Raw genomic sequence first — 21,074 nt, 5'->3', positions numbered from 1 at the left:
TGCTCCCGCTGGTCACACAGCGATGTGTGCTGACCAGCGGGACCGCAACAACCAAAAAATGGTCCGGGACACTTTGCAGCGATCAGCGACCTCACAGCAGGGGCCTGATCGCTGCAAAGTGTCACACATAGCGACATCGCTGGTGAGGTCGCTGTTGCGTCACCAAAACCGTGACACGGCAGCGATCTCGCTATGTGAGACGGGGGCTTTAGGGATTTTACAGATAACATTATCACTCCAAGTCACAAAGTGCAGATACAGAATAATATTTACATCCAGGCACTTACCGCTGACGTCTCGTCTGATCAGAGTCTGTTTCTGCTGCTTCTTCTCCATCTGGTCAGACCTTCATGTCGACATCTCCCGGCCACAACTCGTCTTGTCACGATGATCTCCAGCCTTGAAAATAACAAGGTCACATATATTGTACACATACATGTCTCCCCCGCACTGCACCCCTGAATAGATATGTACCCTCCCCCATTAATATACTATTAGCCACTTAGTAATCAAAATATAAAGTGATGAGTAGCACTGTGCCCACCATTAACTATAATCTCCACCAGCCAATAATATAAATTATTCAGTCTGTGACTCTCCCCAATTAACTGCAAGGGTATGTGCACACGGAAAATATGCAAGGCTTTACAGTACAAGCAAAGTGGCAGCCCCGTCATTGCGCTGTCTCCGTCCGCGGCAGCCCCGTCATTGCGCTGTCTCCGTCCGCGGCAGCCCCGTCATTGCGCTGTCTCCGTCCGCGGCAGCCCCGTCATTGCGCTGTCTCCGTTTGCGGCAGCATCCTCCTAGTTGCCAGCGACTTTCTCCCTGACTCCGGCGCGCGCTGCATGATGACGTCATCAAGCTGCATGCATCTGTGCCAGGGAGCAAGTGCCGGGCAGGAAGCAGAGGATGGATCCCTCAGCTCCGCTGCCATTTTCCTCCTGTCAGCAGTGGAGCTGGAGGGATAGCTCCCTGCCCACCGCAGCATATGATGAGGGCAATCTGGCCATGGGCCCCCTGGAGCCTGGGGCTCCGAGAAGCAGGCCAGATTGCCCTCAACATTAGCCACCCGACAAGGGCCCCAGTTGCACCGGCGGTATGTTCACCCCTGGTTATAAGGGTAAATCGTCCCTCAGTAGGGGAAATTGATAATGGAGCTCATCTGTGAAATCCTGTCAAGTGTCAAACATCATTAATCTTCACTTCCTAGTCATTTCTGTAATGGAAAGTATTATGTAGTCAATATAAACCATAGCTCCTTTCATGCGGACGACTGTCATCTCGCGTGCTATCGTTCTACAAGACCAGCTAGTGTAGGAAGCTACCTTGAGCTCTTAAATAAATGTGAGTAGCAGTTCCCCTATATAAATCTATTATCTCACTCTCTCCTTACCTGCAATTCCAGGTAATGTACCTTACTGCATGTAATTCAAACTCTTGGTTTTCATGTCTGACCATAAAAAGACATGTAAACTACAATTTGCTGATGCATTTAAAGCAAAAATTACATTTATGGAACAATTTCTTAGCAAGTTTTGCTGGTAAATGGTGCATGAGTGAACAAATTTAAAGTGAAGCTGGTTAACCAGTTTAACGTAAAATAACGTGGTGCGGCCAGAGGAAGCCCTGTGTAAAATACCTGAATTCTTCATTCTTTTCCATAGTCTGAATTTTGATGTATTGCCAATAGCTGTAGTTCTTTTATTATAAAAATGAAAAACATAACAAAAATATCAATCAGGAAAGTAAATGATGAATACGGGTCCAGGCAGTCACTCTATTAGCATACATACGTATTCTAAGTATTCGTTCTGTAAGACACCCCAGTAATCATACAATAGAGCTTTGTCTGCTTAAGCCTCCTTCCATAGCATTCTCTGTGCAAGGTGTAACATAAGATTGGAGAAACCCGAGGGCCGTATCCTAGGTGCATGGCTGTAGCTGGGGTGCTGTGTTGTCAGGGTTCATCATGAAAGGTCTCCCTTTTAGTTAGGGACCCACATAAATGAGGCCGCAATGGTGCTAGGCTTACTTTTAAGGCCATCAAAATGATAATGTAACTTTGAGGTTGTGTGCCCACGTAGCGTTTTTCAAGCGTTTATGCTGCGGAATTTCCGCAGCATAAACGCTTGTGAAACGCTAGGTAATCCGCACCCCATGGTCCCCAAGGGGATTCCGCATGTTCTATGCACATGCTGCGGATTTTTCCGCAGCGTTTATGCTGCGTACAAAAATCCGCAGCATGTCATTTAATTTTGCGGAAGCGCGGCGGAATGGCCGCCATTGACTTGCATTGAGACGCATAGAATGCGTGTCAGTACATTTGACAAGCAGATTCTATATGCGTGTCAATGTGCTTATGGTACCCAGTTCTGGAGGAGAGGAGACTCTCATCCAGACCTGGGTACCATAGAAACTGTAAAAAAAAGAATAAAATAACAAATAAAGTTTATACTCGCCTTTCCGAAGGCTTCTCTGTGACGTCACCGAAGGTCCTTCAGCGATGCCGGCATGCAGTCATGTGACCGCAGGCCCTTCACCGCTGTGTCTCGCGATATGTCGGCAGCCGGGAACCAGACAGGAACGAGCGCTGCAGCCACGCCGGGCATCGGGGGTGAGTATAGCTTTATTTTATTTTTACGGTCACACTGTATAAATCCATGCTGTTTGCATGGATTTATATAGTGTGACCTAGTTGTCAAGCACTTTCCAAGTGATGCTATCGCCTGGAAAGCGCTTGTCAATCTGCATGCGTTTTTCTGCCGTGGAGATGCAGAAATGCTGCAGAAATTTTCTGCTTCATTTCTGCATCGTGTGCACATAGCCTAAAGAGGTTGTTCACTACAATGTGTAGTGGGCAGATCGATTTATACCTTGCGTTTCCAAATGTGCTTGTGAGCGGCGCTATTGCAGCCGGGGGGATCGCGTGATGGGAATGAGCGGGCAGCGATAGTGCCCCTCACAAGCACATTTGGAAACACAAGGTATAAATCGATCTGCCCACTACACATTGTAGTGAACAACCTGTTTTTAAATAAAAGAAGAACAAATCCTCACCATGAGTATTTGGTGCATTTTTGAGGATACAGATTTGTTTTTTTTTCCACTGCATCTCCTTTTGGTATGTCCTGATTTAAATAAAACAACTTTTGTTTTTGTTACTCCCAATTATTTAGCTTTAGTAAAAGTTTATTGATGGAGGCATGTGCAGATTTCATTCTTTCAGTGCGTTTCTGCTGCAGAGATACATTAAGAAAGCGTATGCTTTTTGCTTGATCTTCGGATTGGCCTCATCTCCTTTAAGTCCATGGGGAGGATCCACAAATAAAACTCATTTACCGCCAGAGAAATTGAGATGTTGCAGATTACAAAAAACGCACAGTGGGCCTGAGCTTTCTATAAATCCCGTCCACTTTGCTGGAACTGGAGGATGATGTGTTTTTAGCACAACAAAATTAAGCCGCATCAATAACGCCAAATACTCATTGTTTGCCTAGAAAAATGTTCTGTCAGTCCTGAAAAATCCATAAAATGGGTTTTCTCTGCGCTCCAAAGAAAAATCTAGATGGAAATATTCTGCCATATTTCTAACCTAATGTGAAATGTGACTGTATTCCCCAGAAAGTAATAAGAACTGTTTGTGCTACCTCTTATTCCTTCCCCATAATTGCATGTCTGGGTAACTTAGGACATTACTATTCTACTACTTAACTTTTCATTATTTTCTTCTGATCTGAAAATCTCTCCAAGTAATCTATACTTCTAATTTATGTTTCTGGCCACTGCTTTGTGCTCTTGGCAGAATACCAAGAATAGCCAATGTACCAATTGGCTACATCTAGTCTGCGGCTTTGGAAGTGGCATAAGTGTTGCTTTCATTGGAAGACCAAGGCCGGCAGGACGTGGGGCGTTTAGTAAGCCATGTTACTTGCAGACGTTACTGGTTCGGCACTGCACAGCGTGATTTCCTTGCAGTTTGCAGACTTCACCAGCAGAGGGCAGTTGTACATATACAATACATGTGCTTTCTGACCTGCCAGGTAGAATTACCGATACAGATACCATAAAGTAATTATATAGTAATTAAATGGTAATATTTGTTTTGTGTTCTCCTGTAGTGTGTCATGTTCTTTATCGAGTCAGTGTAATTGTGCCTCTCCTGAGAGGCCGGCTGATTGCAGGTGTATTCCATGTATTGTCCCTGAGGCATCTCTCCTTTAGGTAGACTGAATTGTGGCGTGCTTGTTAGACTGCCCATTATGACCTGATTTCTGAATAAATAATATAATTAAATATGAGAAAATCCATGGCAAATATGCACGTTGAATTCCTGGTCCATACCTTGAGAAACCTTGATCCCTTTATTGCCGCAGTTGCTTTGCAGAAACAAATCTTTGTAAGTTCCCATATATTACGATGTAACAGCAGTTGTGTGTATTCTGCTATTCCAGATCACAATAATAGTATAGGGGGTCTTCTAGTCGAGAGGCTTGGAAAAATCTAAATGTTTTTTTTTCTTTTTCATGTATTTAGTGTGGAGAATAATATTTTGAATCGAGTCAAATCGTTTTGCTGATCTAAAGTTATAGCACCTTTATAGGGAGCGATCTCCAGCACGCGCTCCGTGCTTGGACCGCGCAGGGCACAATGGAGCATACCGTCAGCCTTGTGTGCATGTATGCTCTCTGAGCTTTTTGATTAACCTGCCCATTTTTGGGCGGCATTTTAAAACACTGTTCTTAGGGGGCTGTGGCCTAAGGGTCATAATACTATCAGTATTCGGTCAGTATTTGGTCAGTATTTTTTCTCCGGAGTGGGTGATAAATGCAGAATTGGTGACTTGTTTCTATTATACCTTTTCTCTGATTGTTCCTCACCTGGTTTTGGCTCCCACTCCTGAGAAAAAATACTGACCAAATACTGATAGTGGGACCGTGGTCTCAGTAATCAGCTCACACTGATCAGAGATCTAATAGGATGATTATTTACTGGAACGTTGTGTTGGAGTAAAAACTAAAAATAACAATGAATCGCTCCACTCTCATTTAGACTTTTGCTCCAAAACATCCTCATTCAGGTGCAAAGATTGTGAACAAAGCTACATTTTTTGCATTAATTATCTTTAATGAGGGATTTACGCCAATTCTTAAAGTAATAGACGTGATGGTAATGAATGTTGGACAGCAAGTGGAGACGTACGCGCACACTCGGGACAAGGCTCGTTTAAGTCGCTCAGAGCGGCATTTGTCTGACTCCGTCCGAGACGACAGATCTCATCACAGAAAAGAGAACAGCTCTGCAGGACTTTTCTGAGCATGAGGAAGGATCACTATGGTCCTGGAATAGCTGATTGATCGGGAGTAAATGTTTCTCTGTATAATCAGTAGGAGAAACTTTAATGCGTTTTTCTCTAAACCACTTTTTTCAAATTCGTGGCCATGATATCACTAGAACCAGTTGGTTAATTGAGTCGGGCTGTGCACACATTTTCAGTATATAAGTGCCTATCTCCTGTACCGGAATCAAGTCGAAATCTTCTTTTTTTTTTTGCAATTTTTGACAGGCCTCCAAGTGTGCCAAAAATTGATACTCAATTTTCAGCATTACGACTTTTTTTTTTTTTTAATTTTGAAGTCTGCTACCGGAGATGGCGACAATCAGAATTAAGAATTGTTGTTTTTTTGTTTCAGACCAGTACAACAGCCGGGATCATGGCCACTGTTCACCATATTTATTTCCTTGCCCACTTCACTGAATTTTTACAGTACTTGTGTATACTCTTTTCGTGATATAAAAATTTGTAAGCACACTTCAGACGCTTAAATATATAGTAAAAAAAACGCTATCCCCAAAATCCTTATACTTTTTCCACAAAAAATTTGCAAAAATAGCATAAAAATCGGGCGTCTAAACTAGAAGACCCCCTTAATATTTTTGTTTGAGCATTTTCAGTTAGAATTCCAATGTATGTACTAATGTACAGAGATTGCATCTAACCCCTTTCTAGACAGGCAATTTTTTCCTTTATTTGTTCTTATTGATTGTTTTTCTCCCCTTCTTCCTGGAGTGTTTTTTTTTTTTTTTGCGAATCATAACCATATTAAGAATTTTTTGCCAAAAGACTTGTAGTTTTGACTGGCATCATTATTTTACCTATCAATGTAGTGGAAAACGGGTAAACAAAAATTCCAAGTGTACAGAAAATGTGCAAAAAAGTAATATATATATATATATATGTGTGTGTGTGTGTATGTATGTATGTGTATATATATATATATATATATATATATATATATATATATATATATATATATATATATATATATATATATATATATATATATATATATATATATATATATATATATATATATACAGTGCAGACCAAAAGTTTGGACACACCTTCTCATTTTAAAGATTTTTCTGTATTTTCATAACTATGAAAATTGTACATTCACACTGAAGGCATCAAAACTATGAATTAACACATGTGGAATTATATACTTAACAAAAAAGTGTGAAACAACTGAAAATATGTCTTATATTCTAGGCTCTTCAAAGTAGCCACCTTTTGCTTTGATGACTGCTTTGCACACTCTTGGCATTCTCTTGATGAGCTTCAAGAGGTAGTCACCGGAAATGGTTTTCACTTCACAGGTGTGCCCTGTCAGGTTTAATAAGTGGGATTTCTTGCCTTATAAATGGGGTTGGGACCATCAGTTGTGCTGTGCAGAAGTCTGGTGGATACACAGCTGATAGTCCTACTGAATAGACTGTTAGCTGCTTTTTTCTTGCCATAATACAAATTCTAAGTAAAGAAAAACGAGTGGCCATCATTACTTTAAGAAATGAAGGTCAGTTAAAAATTGGGAAAACTTTGAAAGTGTCTCCAAGTGCAGTTGCAAAAATCATCAAGCGCTACAAAGAAACTGGCTCACATGAGGACCGCCCCAGGAAAGGAAGACCAAGAGACACCTCTGCTTCTGAGGATAAGTTTATCTGAGTCACCAGCCTCAGAAATCGCAGGTTAACAGCAGCTCAGATTAGAGACCAGGTCAATGCCACACAGAGTTCTAGCAGCAGACACATCTCTTCAACAACTGTTAAGAGGAGACTTTGTGCAGCCTTCCTTCATGGTAAAATAGCTGCTAGGAAACCACTGCTAAGGACCGGCAACAAGCAGAAGAGACTTGTTTGGGCTAAAGAACACAAGGAATGGACATTAGACCAGTGGAAATCTGTGCTTTGGTCTGATGAGTCCAAATTTGAGATCTTTGGTTCCAACCACCGTGTCTTTGTGCGACGCAGAAAAGGTGAACGGATGGACTCTACATGCCTGGTTCCCACCGTGAAGCATGGAGGAGGAGGTGTGATGGTGTGGGGGTGCTTTGCTGGTGACACTGTTGGGGATTTATTCAAAATTGAAGGCATACTGAACCAGCATGGCTACCACAGCATCTTGCAGCAGCATGCTATTCCATCCGGTCTGCGTTTAGTTGGACCATAATTTATTTTTCAACAGGACAATGACCCCAAACACGCCTCCAGGCTGTGTAAGGGCTATTTGACCAAGAAGGAGAGTGATGGGGTGCTACGCCAGATGACCTGGCCTCCACAGTCACCAGACCTGAAGCCAATCTAGATGGTTTGGGGTGAGCTGGACCACAGAGTGAAGGCAAAAGGGCCAACAAGTGCTAAGCTTCTCTGGGAACTCCTTCAAGATTGTTGGAAGACCATTTCCGGTGACTACCTCTTGAAGCTCATCAAGAGAATGCCAAGAGTGTGCAAAGCAGTCATCAAAGCAAAAGGTGGCTACTTTGAAGAACCTAGAATATAAGACATATTTTCAGTTGTTTCACACTTTTTTGTTAAGTATATAATTCCACATGTGTTAATTCCTTCAGTGTGAATGTACAATTTTCATAGTCATGAAAATACAGAAAAATCTTTAAATGAGAAGGTGTGTCCAAACTTTTGGTCTGTACTGTGTATGTGTATATGTATGTGTGTGTGTGTATGTGTATATATATATATATATATATATATATATATATATATATATATATATATATATATATATATATATATATATATATATATATATATATATAATTAATTTTTTATGGCCTTCATTGTGCAGTAAAAATTACTTGGAAGCTTGAATCTTCAGGTTACTGACTACAGTAATGCCAAACTTAAATAAAATCATACAAGTGGTGAAAAAAATCAGTCGTAGTCGTAAAATTCAGTTCTGTTGCAGTTTTCTGAGGCCCATGAACAATTCACTTTTACGTTGATCGAGTTGTATAAGGGCTTGTATTTTGCATGGCGAGTTCACATTTTTATCAGTATCCCTTTACGATTTCGTCACTTCATATTGCATTTTTTTGCAATGTTATGTTGATTGAAGTCTGCAATTTTGGTGTTTTTATTTATTTATTTTTAATTTTTTATGCCATTTACTTATTGGCGGAATTAATTGTATTTGGACTTTTACGGACATAGCGATAGCAATCAAAATATAAATTTTATGGTGTTTTTTTTGTTTTTTTGAGGAAGGGGGATGATTTGAATTTTTTATGTACATTATTTATTTATTTTTTTAATTGTGTTTTTTTTTTTTTTTTTTTGTTTGTTTGTTTTTTATATTTTAGTCTGACTGAGGGACTTGAACTTGTGATTGTCTGTCTGATCACTTGTAAAAAGTATTGCAGTGTATATAGTGAAAGACATTCTTCTATGAAGTCCACCCAAAGGCTGGGTTTTATAGAAGGACCAAGATGGCGGTGCTGAGCTCCCACTTTCAGGACATCCCAATCTGCTCCCTGTGATAGTAGAACCTGTTGAAGCCAGTGACAGTAGAAACCAGCGTCAACGTCGTTTTGCAGCAGCTTTTAAGTGGATAAACTACACCAATCATAGGGCGCTCTGGCCACTTTAGTCACAGGCAGATGCTTGCTATAAATTATAGCCAGCATCTGCCTGGTATGGTGTGGCCTCTCCTCCTGAGCCTGCTCCATGCACAGGGACCTTGTGTACTCTTAAGACTTAGTTCAGGAAGGGGTTAAATGGAAGCTGTACTTTCCATATAGTTTGCTTAAAAGAATCGTAAAGATGAATATAAGAATTTGTATTCTATCTCATCAGAGAAATATGCTTCTTTCTCCACTCATGAGCCATGTCTTCATCTCTTTTCTGCCTGCTGAACTCTGTCTTCTCTGAAAAACTGCTTAAATCTATTTTGCTCAGCACAAGACTGACAGTGATGTGCCAAGGTATCCGGTTATACAGCATGTTGAAGCCTATATAGCGGGTAGGAGTGTGAAGAGCTAGGAGAGGCGCTGACACAGGCAGAAATAATTAGCTAGAGAAGATGCAGCATGGATGGCTTTATCACTCCAGTGCTGGATTCACAGCTGCACTGCCCGGTATAATTTCCTCCATGCTTCGGTCTGTGTGCTGCCAAATTAAACACACAGAAAAATAATTTCTGCTGTTAGTGTATGGGAGACATCAAAGCAGCTATCCTCCACCCACCAGCTCACAATCAATTGCAAATTAGAGGTAGAAAAATGAGGGAAAAATGCAGAATACTAGTCCTATTATGACCAGAAATGGTGTCATTTAATCTTTCAGAATAAGCAGACGTGTGTGTGTGTGTACATGAGAAATGTGTAGTTTTCCCTTTTTAAGACTTTTTTGGCTGGTGTACATGCATCACTTGTGTCTGGCTGATTGTTTTACGCCTGAACCAGACCCAGCTGATGACATTTTAAGCACTGATCTTTTACGCTATAGAAACATATAAGATTGTTCTTTTTACGACCCTTTCTGCCAAAGCTGAAAGTACAAATGTGTATTATCTTATACTGAACTGTGGTATTTTCAATTCTACAACTCGTGACTGAAATTCCCTGCTCGTATTTCAGTTAAACTAGTCTTCCAGGATTATTAGATACAATCCTCAATGGAACTACATGTTCCACAATGCATTACTTTCTGTATTCGTTGTCCAGGAGTGTGTGCAAAACCGGCTGCCAAACAAGATTGGCTGAGATGGAGCTGTTTTTGGACGGGCGTGTTGGTGCTGATGTGTGTCAGCTGCCTCTTTTTGTGGTCACGTCACCTCCACAGCCTAGTATTGTTCGACCACCCAGGGGTGAAGGGGTTCTCATTTTGGCAGAATTGGTTGTGTTACACCCACCTATCAGTCATAAATAGTTTAGACCTTAAATAAAGGACACCTCTATTTTTTGCAATTTCTTCATATGCCGTTGTGCAGGACAGTGTATATCTTATGTTGTGCCATAATACAGTCATGGGTTGTCCTGGTCAATGACACATAGACATGCCTATAATTGCCTATAGCCCATATAATGACTCCTTTCTTGAGGCATTTAGTTGTTGACATTTACGGGTCTCTGCAAGTATCAGTGGTTTGTGCATTGGGGTAAACTTTTTCCAATCTGTAAGTTTGCAAAATCTTATGAGTGTATGAAATCTCTTTAGAACTAGGTGTAAAAATGGCCACCTCCTGGTTTCCACAGCACCTAGGCTTACTGCAGATACTAAGATATTGATCTATAGTTTCTTAAAATGGTATTCTGAAGTATCTCCCATCCTACGCATGGAGTATAACTTCCCAATCACTGGGGCTTGACTGCTGTGAATCCCACCAATCCTGAAATTCTATGTGACTTGAGCGGTGTGCGATCATGCGCACTTTGGACTTTGGCATTCCTATATCAATGAGCGGAGCGAAAGACCAGACGAGCCCAGCACTCTAGCTCCAATGGTTACCTTAAGAATGAATGGAGGAGCAGTGTGCACGATGAATCCTGGCTCCATTCACATGCTCCATTTTTGTTTGCTTCTCATTCTTTTTACACGCATCTTAAGTGGTTATCGCTCAGTCTTGGTTTACAGAAGTTGGCATCACTGTAATCTGATAGAATGAGGGTCAAATAAATGATTCTTCTGGTCCCTGTAGGTAGTGATGTAAACTGGGCGGATATGTAAAACAAAACCCCCACAACTGTTTGAGACTTTCCTTGCCTTATACTTGTCTTGACAATACCTTTTTAGCTATTTCTTAATTACTTTTTACTTTAAGGAGGACATGGAGAAAGCTATAAAATATTATTTTCGTCCTTTTGGAGGAACCCATGATTGTTGCACCCTGTGCAGCTTTGTGTCGAAAAGATGAGCATTCAAGAATTTCATATATTTTATAAGTCGATCAACAAGTCCTGTCACAACAAAACCGAGGTCGATAGTTGCAATGCTCTTGTGTATTAGATACCTACATGTAGTCCTGAAACCATGACATAAGGGTATTTATGAAAAAAACATTTGATATATCTCGAGTTAAATAACCCCAGGTGTTTTAATATTATACGATGCAACAAAACGGGCACAGATAAACATGGATTGCAATACATGAAACACTACATTTACCTTTCTAGGGTGCTATTTTCTCAAATGCAGAAACTTCTCGTGCTGCATTCGGGCAGTTGCTAGAGAACATTATGGCCATAGATTATTTCATCAAAGGGTTTCCCTGTGCTGTTTGATTTTTACATATCCTTGATCATGGTAATAACGTGTACCTGTCACGCAGAATGTACTGCGCTATTACCAACTAATTTTATTCTGATCACCATTTCCCTACCTGCTTTTGTGCATCCTATTAAAAAAATCTGTACTTGAAGTATCATACATGGACAAAACCCTTGTCTAATGGCGGAAAGTAAATGTAAAGCTGTAATGGGGTTTCTGTTCATTGTGCTATTGCAATATCATGCATCACATAATGTACACCTGTCTACACAAGATTAACAAAGATCCCATCAAATTAAGTGTAGTTAGAAAACCCCATATGTTTCACCAAAAAGAGAATCAAAACATTTTGCTGTAGACTAAAACAAAATGTCAACTTTTTTAAAAAGTTTAATTTTGCTCTGGTTATGAACAGGTTAAACTTCATGTTTCACTTTCCTGCCCAAACCTCCTCCAGCTTCCGCAAATCTTTCTGTAATACAGAATTATCCTCATCTGTGTTAATTACGCTGCAGATTGTAGATGACGTAAAAAAGCAAAACGGTCAGCGTACATCTATTCCACTCCTTGTACCCCGCTATTCTCTGTGCTCCTAGTTCAGTCTTCCTCACTAATATCCGCCCTGTATCCTTTCATTGGTCATTGTGAAGAATGTATTATTCGTACACCAAGTACTATGCTAATAGTGATATGGGCACATGAAAATTGATATGTTCTGAAATGGATGAATAATGTTAATGCGGCTGTTACTCTACAGTCTCCATGTCCTCCTATAAAAAGGTCCAATTATTTTAATGCTTTACTGTAAATTCCAATTTATTAAAGGGAACATTATAGCCGTCTTTGTTTCCTATTTGCATATGGCTCTTTGCCCACAAGGAGCGCATCCCATTTTGATTCCTTGTTGGTGTAGGTTCGTTCTTTTGAGAATTTAAAGGAAATCAGGTATAATTATTTCCTTAACCTTTTCAGCCATCATTTACATAAATATAAACCATGTACCTCAGCCATAATCCATCATCAGAAACAGGAAACCTGTGCGACAACTTCTACACAGTTATGGTGTACAGATTCTCAAGTAGCCTTATAGATCTTTTATTACAGAGTGTAAACCAAATGGTATTTATCTTGCATTATTATAGTATTACTTGTATACACGCCAAGGAAATTGTGCATTATTAATATTCATTTCTTCTCAGTACATTTTAAGCTCCTTGCATTAAGGTTTATGTACAGTGTATTTCATTTATAGCTCTTAACATACCGTATACTTCATTGTCTTGTATTTAAAATATATATGCACAAATTGTCATCCTACCTTTTTGTATAGAGGTTTTATGTTCTACCTAGGCGTATAGAGTTGTAAGGAAACGTATGTGAACCCTGTGAAGTTACCTGGATTTCTGTATTGATTACTAATAAATTTATGACCTGATTTGTTATCCAAGTCTGTTTAGTTGGCTCACAAACTTGTTGTACTGCTCATGTCTATTAGTGTAGGTACATTATGTTTTATAGAGCTCATTGAGAAAACATTCACTTGCCAAGAGCTAATTAAGGAAATCAATTTGGAGAGGTGTTTTTTCTATTCAATAAAGGCACACAATGACTGGTTACTAACAAATCTGTTCTTTTCGTCTATTTAAACAGTGTCTTAAGGCAAACCACTTTTAGAAGACACGACATCAAGATGTGTTTAAAGGGGTTGTCCACCACTAGGACAACTCCTTCTCAATCGAATGTTTGCTTCCATGAAAATAAAAACTCCTACTACCTTCCAGTGTTGGCTCCATTGCAGTGATGTTTGCACTCACGTACCCGGAACTCGCATGCGGGTGTTGCGTCACACAAGCCCTGCGCCCAATCAGAGCGGCTTCATTGTCCCTGCTTTTGGATGAATTGAACAACAGGAAGTCAGGGCTGCGGCTGCTCTCATTTCCTGTTGATGTTAGATTTATCCGAAGGCGGGAGCAGTGACTCCAATGCTGATTTGGGCGCAGGGCTCATGTGACATAACCTCACGAGTGCCGACACTGCTAGAATGGCACCGGAGCAGAGTATAGGTATTTTTTATTTTCACAAACATTCAGATTGGGAAGGTGTTGCTAGTAGTGTACAAACCCTTTTAAGCTTGAAAAGGCTACGAAAATATTGCTAAACGTTTTTTACCTGGGTGTACATGAATCCAGAGTTGGGCTAATAGTCCTGAATTTTCTCCATTTGTATAAAGCTTGTCTATTCTCCCTAGGAGTTTGCACCCTGTTAAGATCACTCCAAGAACTCAAACAATCTAAAAGGGGGTTAGAAAGAACCCTAGAGTCACTGCAGAAGATCCAGATAGACCAAGGCAAGCACAGGATTTTTAATATATTGCACAAATGCACAACATCACCCAGCCTCATTCCAAATGTGAAGCATAGTGGAAGAAGCATTATGGTTTGGGGCTGCTTTGGTGCCTCAAGGCCCAGACACCTTGTGATTATCTAGGGAGCAAGGAATTTACGGGCAGCGGATCATTAAAAAACATGGATACATGTCAAAAAGACATTAACCCAAAGCACACACATTATTTTGTACTATTCTTGAATTGATTTACTTCAGTTTGAAAGGTCAGTATTTGGCCTTTTAAAAGCATCGAAATGCTCAGGCATGCCCTAAAGATGGCTGCGTATGCAAGGCATGCCAGAATTATTGATGAGCTAATTGAATTTTAGACCATTCTACCCTGAAAATCACTTTCTCAACATTGTGAAATTTTAATAGCAGTCACAGGAAATGTTTGGTGGAGGTGATGGATGCTAAAGGAGGATATACATGTTATGAAGTGCAAGGCATCGCTTAGTTTCTCACCCTGCACTGAGAATGTTTACTGAATGTGCTCAATAAAATACAGGGACAATATGGCTATTGCTGTGTTATTAGGATCAGTGCGGAAATTCATGTAGTTCCAAAAGATTGACTTTTTTTGCAACTGTATTTGAGACATCAGTAAAATCACTCACATATGTTCTCATCATTACACAACAATATCTGAAGTCTCTAATCTATTTTACTATTCATTTTGGTAAGAAGTGTGATAAACACAGCCTCCATCATGCACAGGAAACTTTTGAGACCTATCTATATAGCATTTTTCCTTTATTCTCTAATCTATATTCACATTTTCATATGAAATCTTTAGGAGTGCAATGTTCTGAAGAAATAATTCATACTAGTGTGAAAATTTGATCTGACAATGGTAGGAACGACTTGTGACTGTCTTCCAATTGTGTTCATGTGATGTAATCTTGAAGAATGATTCTTGTGAGAACATCACTCAGACGACAGCGGTTCTCCCACCACTTACAACTGCTGAAATATTAAAGTGGAACAATGCGACTTTGAAGGCCATGGGGATTTCTTGTAAAATTGATAAAAGTAGAATCACTCTGAAGATATCCCAGCTCTTGTTACATTAGATATCAAATATGCAGGACACTAACCTACAGTCTGTGTTAAATTATTCAGCTGTAACTGATCAAATCCTACTACACGCTGGTTTTATTTCCTAAATACATTTCAGACGGCCATGATTTATGTACCAAAATAAATGCCATCTGTTAGCGAGACCCTGACTCTCCCTATGAATCAAGGTTTATAGTCTTGTTACATCTTGTGGCTAAAACAAATCTGCATGTTGACAGACAATGTGGTAATATGCACATCAAAGTTCAGTCCTGGGACTAGTAGTGTGAATTCCTGTGTCTGTAGGTGGAAATAAACTGATTTTCTTCTAGGTTTGCCGCTATGTACAGTAGAGACCAAAAGTTTGGACACACCTTCTCATTTAAAGATTTTTCTGTATTTTCAGGACTATGAAAATTGTACATTCACACTGAAGGCATCAAAACTAGGAATTAACACATGTGGAATTATATACTTAACAAAAAAGTGTGAAACAACTGAAAATATGTCTTATATTCTAGGTTCTTCAAAGTAGTCACCTTTTGCTTTGATGACTGCTTTGCACACTCTTGGCATTCTCTTGATGAGCTTCAAGAGGTAGTCACCGCAAATCGCTTTCACTTCACATGTGTGCCCTGTCAGGTTTAATAAGTGGGATTTATTGCCTTATAAATGGGGTTGGGACCATCAGTTGTGTTGAGCAGAAGTCTGGTGGATACACAGCTGATAGTCCTACTGAATAGACTGTTAGAATTTGTATTATGGCAAGAAAAAAAGCAGCTAAGTAAAGAAAAACGAGTGGCCATCATTACTTTAAGAAATGGAGGTCAGTCAGTCCGAAAAATTGGGAAAACTTTGAAAGTGTCCCCAAGTGCAGTTGCAAAAACCATCAAGCGCTACAAAGAAACTGGCTCACATGGGGACCGCCCCAGGAAAGGAAGACAGAGTCACCTCTGCTTCTGAGGATAAGTTTATCCGAGTCACCAGCCTCAGAAATCTCAGGTTAACAGCAGCTCAGATTGTGTGGCATTGACCTGGTCTCTAGAGTTCTAGCAGCAGACTCATCTCTTCAACAACTTTTTAAGAGGAGACTTTGTGCAGCAGGCCTTCATGGTAAAATAGCAGCTAGGAAACCACTGCTAAGGACAGGCAACAAGCAGAAGACACTTGTTTGGGCTAAAGAACACAAGGAATGGACATTAGACCAGTGGAAATCTGTGCTTTGGTCTGATGAGTACAAATTTGAGATCTTTGGTTCCAACCACCGTGTCTTTGTACGACGCAGAAAAGGTGAACTGATGGACTCTATATGCCTGGTTCCCACCGTGAAGCATGGAGGAGGAGGTGTGATGGTGTGGGGGTGCTTTACTGGTGACACTGTTGGGGATTTAATCAAAATTGAAGGCATACTGAACCAGCATGGCTACCACAGCATCTTGCAGCGGCATGCTATTCCATCCGGTTTGCGTTTAGTTGGACCATCATTTATTTATCAACAGGACAATGACCCCAAACACACCTCCAGGCTGTGTAAGGGCTATTTGACCAATAGGGAGAGTGATGGGGTGCTACGCCAGATGACCTGGCCTCCACAGTCACCAGACCTGAACCCAATCGAGATGGTTTGGGGTGAGCTGGACCGCAGAGTGAAGGCAAAAGGGCCAACAAGTGCTAAGCATCTCTGGGAACTCCTTCAAGATTGTTGGAAGACCATTTCTGGTGACTACCTCTTGAAGCTCATCAAGAGAATGCCAAGAGTGTGCAAAGCAGTCATCAAAGCAAAAGGTGGCTACTTTGAAGAACCTAGAATATAAGACATATTTTCAGTTTTCACACTTTTTTGTTAAGTATATGAATTAACACATGTGGAATTATAGTTTTGATGCCTTCAGTGTGAATGTACAATTTTCATAGTCATGAAAATACAGAAATTTCTTTAAATGAGAAGGTGTGTCCAAACTTTTGGTCTGTACTGTATGTTGCACTGTAAGGTTTCTTGGTCCTACCATATACTGACTATTTGTGAACAGGACCTACATGTGGCCAAACTATTCTCTCGTATATTCTTCTCAAATAACTTGTGTACGTGTCTGGGAGGTTGTTGTTGGATATTGAAAGAATAAGTGCATGTCTTAAAATTTTTTGTCAAGGTAAAAACTTAAATGAGACTCCACAATTTCTAAATAGAAGGGGCAGAAGTGCTCCACTGATCAATTCTTTCCTGTGAGACTGAAGAACGGCTGAGCACATCTGTCCCTTCTTCTTTTTTAGCGACTGGTGAGGTCTCTGCAGTCTCCCTCACTAATTAAAACTTCTGACACATCCAAAGTTTTCTAAAACGCAGTCAAACTTAAAAGGTTTTACACTACAATTGTCATCAATATCCGATTGGAGGGGAGCCTACCCCTGATGCCCCCATCGATGAGCTGTTTCCGGTAGCGGTCAGATCTAAGCAGTGTACAGAGCAGGACAGCTCTGCTTCATCACAATGTTTAACAGCTAAATTGCAGGAAGCAACCACTATTTAATTATGTTAACATTCTGTATTATTATAGATCTTTAAAATGTATGTGCCTTGTCTTTACAGCATTCAGAATGATCCCATATCCACTGGAAAAGGGTCACCTTTTTTACCCATACCCCATTTGCACAGAAACTGCCGACAGAGAATTGCTTCCGTGTAAGTACATTGTTTTCTACAGACACTTAGCTGAACTTGTCCTGACATATAAGTTCAGGAGTAGTATGTATACTGAAATGTGTATATCTGATGAAGGTCAGTGACGCCGAAGCGTCAAATATGTTTTATACACAGTTCTTGGAATCCAGCACTCAATTAAATTCCATTTTTTGAAGACTAATAAAACTCTGATTCCCAATAAAAACCTTGACATTTGTACGCAAAAAAAAGTACATGAAAAATGACTGACATCTGAATGAAACGTAAAGGGAATCTGTCAGCAGGTTTTTTGCTACCTCATCTGAGAGCAGCATGATGTAGGCAAAGAGCAGCTGAATCCAATGATGTATCACTTACGGTAGTTTACTCGGTGCAGCCATTTTGACAGTTGTTAGATTTAGCAATGCAGCAGAGCTTTGAAAGCTAACCCCGCCCACACCAGGTTCTGTATATACAATGTCTATAAACCCTGAGCTGCTTATCACAGAAGGGGGCGGAGTCGGACCAGGAGGCATGCACTGCTGTGTCCCAGCAATGATAAGCTCCTGGTGCTAACATAATCCTTGCAAATAAACAACACAGAGCATAGCTGAAACCTGTGTTTTAACCCCTACCTCACGCTGTCTTCCGATTACATTGCAAAAACCTGCTGACGGATTCCCTTTAAGGAGCACTTTACACTTCGTTTATACTATCTGTGTTAGAGGCTGAAATTGACTATAAATCCACATGTTTTTTTTTTCTCTTTCCTGTAAGGCTATTAGTAATTTTCTGCTCCATGCAGCGGGAGCAGACAGGGCATGCGTATACATCAGTATGTCAGACTATAATGTTATACAGCGCCACCTTTACGCCCGCAGTGATGGCAGCATGCTGTCTGCACTGATCTCAAGCACTAACTATTCATCTTCACTTCCAGCATTTCATGAAGTCTCAGTATATCCAAAGAAAGAACTTCCTTTCTTCATACTCTTCACAGCCGGGTTGTGCTCCTTCACAGCCATGTTGGCTCTTCTTACACATCAGTTCCCAGAGCTTATGGGAGTATTTGCAAAAGCGGTAAGTATCCACTTCCTACTGTGTTAGCAAGAACGTTCTCAATAATTTCCGGTCAAGCAAACACTATTTAAATGTTCTGTCTACATAATGTAATGTGTAGGGAGTCTGGGTGATCAGATCTTCTTTGTCTTCCATAGTTCCTGAGCACATTGTTTGCACCTTTAAACTTTGTTATGGAGAAAGTGGAAAGCATCCTCCCGTCCAGCTTGTGGCACCAACTCACACGAATTTGAGGATTCTGCAGCATTAACCATTAACACAACATCACGGCTGCCAGCGACAAAGCATGAAATGAAAAAGAACTATTCATGAATAGACTGTCCGTTCTCATATACAAACTGTTTGTTGTAAATGGGGGAAAACCATTGTTTCATTATATTTTACCTTCAGAAAAAAAACAACAATTCTTTAAAATAAAGTTTTGTGTATGGCAGCAGAACGTTCACCACCTGCCTCTACTGTATCCATTTCTAGCTACCCGGGCATTTTAGTAATCAACAACTACATGATTTATACTAATACAGTTTGGGAATCAGCTGCTGTTTGTATGGAAGGAAAAAGTAGTAAGAAATGAAGCCAGAACAAGACCGGAAAAATGTGTTTTGTTTTTTGCTTTTAATACATATGCTGCGGACGATTCATCAAGGCTTTTTCGCCAGATTTCTCCAGAAAAAAGCTATGAAAAGTTGCAAATTTTTTTTGCACAAAAATGCAACTTCTGGTGTCTTGACGCCATTTTCTCCCCAGTTTCGACAAACTGGGCAGAGCTGGGAAGGGGGTGTGGTGGCCCCCGGCTCGTCATATTCATGACAAATGGCAGCTGGATTAAGATTTGTGGTGAGGCATACATAGCGGTGCACACCTCTATGCACCTCACCTGATTAAGAGGCATGAGCCTCCTAATGAATCAGGAGTATCTGCTCCAAAACGCCCCCTCATCAAGACCGGCGAGAAAATGGCAGGTCTAGGTGAATCGCCCTCACTGTCTTTTTAGGTCTTTAATACTGAGCAATGAATCACAATGGACTAAATTCAACTTTTTTACACTGATCCAAATTTTGGCATTATTTGCATTCACTCAAGTTCATATTCAGTAAAACTACCATCAACAATTAAGTCAACGAATGCATAATTGTTCACCTCCTTATGGTTGAAGGGAATCTAGCAGCAATTTTTGCTATGAAATCCAAGAGCATCATAATGTTGGGGCAGAGAGCCTGATTCCAGCAATGTGTGCAGTTTTGATAGAATCCCTGTTTTCTCTGCTGTAGCTGTAGCAGTGGTGCAGAATGCTGAGCTCTGTATAACCCCGCCCACATCACTGATTGGCAGCTTCCTGTGTACACTGTACATTAGCAGCAAGCTGCCAATCAGTGGTGGGGGCGGGGTTTCACAGATTATCACTGCTCAACTAGATGTCAACTTCAAGACAGTCAGCTAATCTCTTGCTGATAAAACACTATTGAAACTACAGCAAGCTGCTGAGCAAGTGACACATGCCTGGAATCAGGATCTCTGCCCCTACATTATACTACTCTCAGATTAAAGAACAAAAATCTGCTGACCAATTCCCTTTGATATTGAAAAACGTACATAATCTGTATGAACTAATCTGATATTAGTCTGTTGATCAGTTCCTAAAAAGCCTATTCGGACCCACTATGATTTCATTGGGAGGAATCCTTACAGACTCTGTATAAAAGAATGTACAGCTGATAGTTTATACACAGACGTAGTCAAAACCCTACTAGACTATAGTAATCATAGTAATCAGAACTATGGTTTACTGTACTACTACTTTTCACTAGATTCCGCAATTCTGATTACTGTAGTCGTTTAAGTTTAATTTTTTCCTAATTTTCTGGAAATTCCTCATTTGTGAGTATGTTGGTTATACAGACATAGCGGTCTGTCATCCTTGGTTTCAGTATTTCATTATGACTTGCTCATGAAAAGTTTTGCGATATTGCCAGAAATCAGAAATTGTCTTTACCTGTATACAACAATGTTTTTCTATTCTCCTCCCCAGCTTTCGGCAATATACAGGTGCATCTCACAAAATTAGAATACATCGAAAAGTTAATTTATTTCTGTTCTTCAATACAAAAAGTGAAACTCATATATATTATACTAGATGGAGGCCCAATTCTAACGCATCGGGTATTCTAGAATATGTATACGGCCGACCGGGCGCAATCAGCAGAGCGGTGTTTGATATTGGTGCCAAATTTACTGATTGGCCGCGACCAATCAGCGAACCGTGTTAGTGAGGACCGGGGAGCGGCGCTGCCTGTGCGGGTACTTCCGCTGCGAGCAGCAGAAGTACCCCGAC

General features: G+C 40.4%; 1 protein-coding gene across 5 annotated transcripts in view; it reads left to right on the top strand.

Moving 5' to 3' along the window:
- The window catches only part of ST7 (suppression of tumorigenicity 7), a 124,064-nt gene extending 104,713 nt beyond the window's left edge, over positions 1-19,351 (top strand). For 2 of the 5 annotated variants that reach the window (XM_073651907.1, XM_073651910.1), the window contains exons 13-15: positions 17,591-17,683; positions 18,603-18,742; positions 18,880-19,347. In XM_073651907.1, the coding sequence (XP_073508008.1) occupies positions 17,591-17,683; positions 18,603-18,742; positions 18,880-18,975 (329 nt within the window). In that variant the 3' untranslated portion in view covers positions 18,976-19,347. Of the gene's footprint in view, positions 1-17,590; positions 17,684-18,602; positions 18,743-18,879 lie in introns of all 5 variants that reach the window. The other 3 variants (XM_073651911.1, XM_073651909.1, XM_073651908.1) reach the window with 3 other exon arrangements.
- The last annotated feature ends 1,723 nt before the right edge of the window (positions 19,352-21,074 follow it).

Source organism: Phyllobates terribilis, unplaced genomic scaffold (genome assembly GCF_046119375.1).
Source record: "Phyllobates terribilis strain yellow unplaced genomic scaffold, ASM4611937v1 Scaffold_11__3_contigs__length_659146591, whole genome shotgun sequence".
Lineage (NCBI taxonomy): Eukaryota > Metazoa > Chordata > Amphibia > Anura > Dendrobatidae > Phyllobates > Phyllobates terribilis.
The sequence above is the reverse complement of the archived record's forward strand: the minus strand, read 5'-3'. Positions and strand labels throughout refer to the sequence as shown.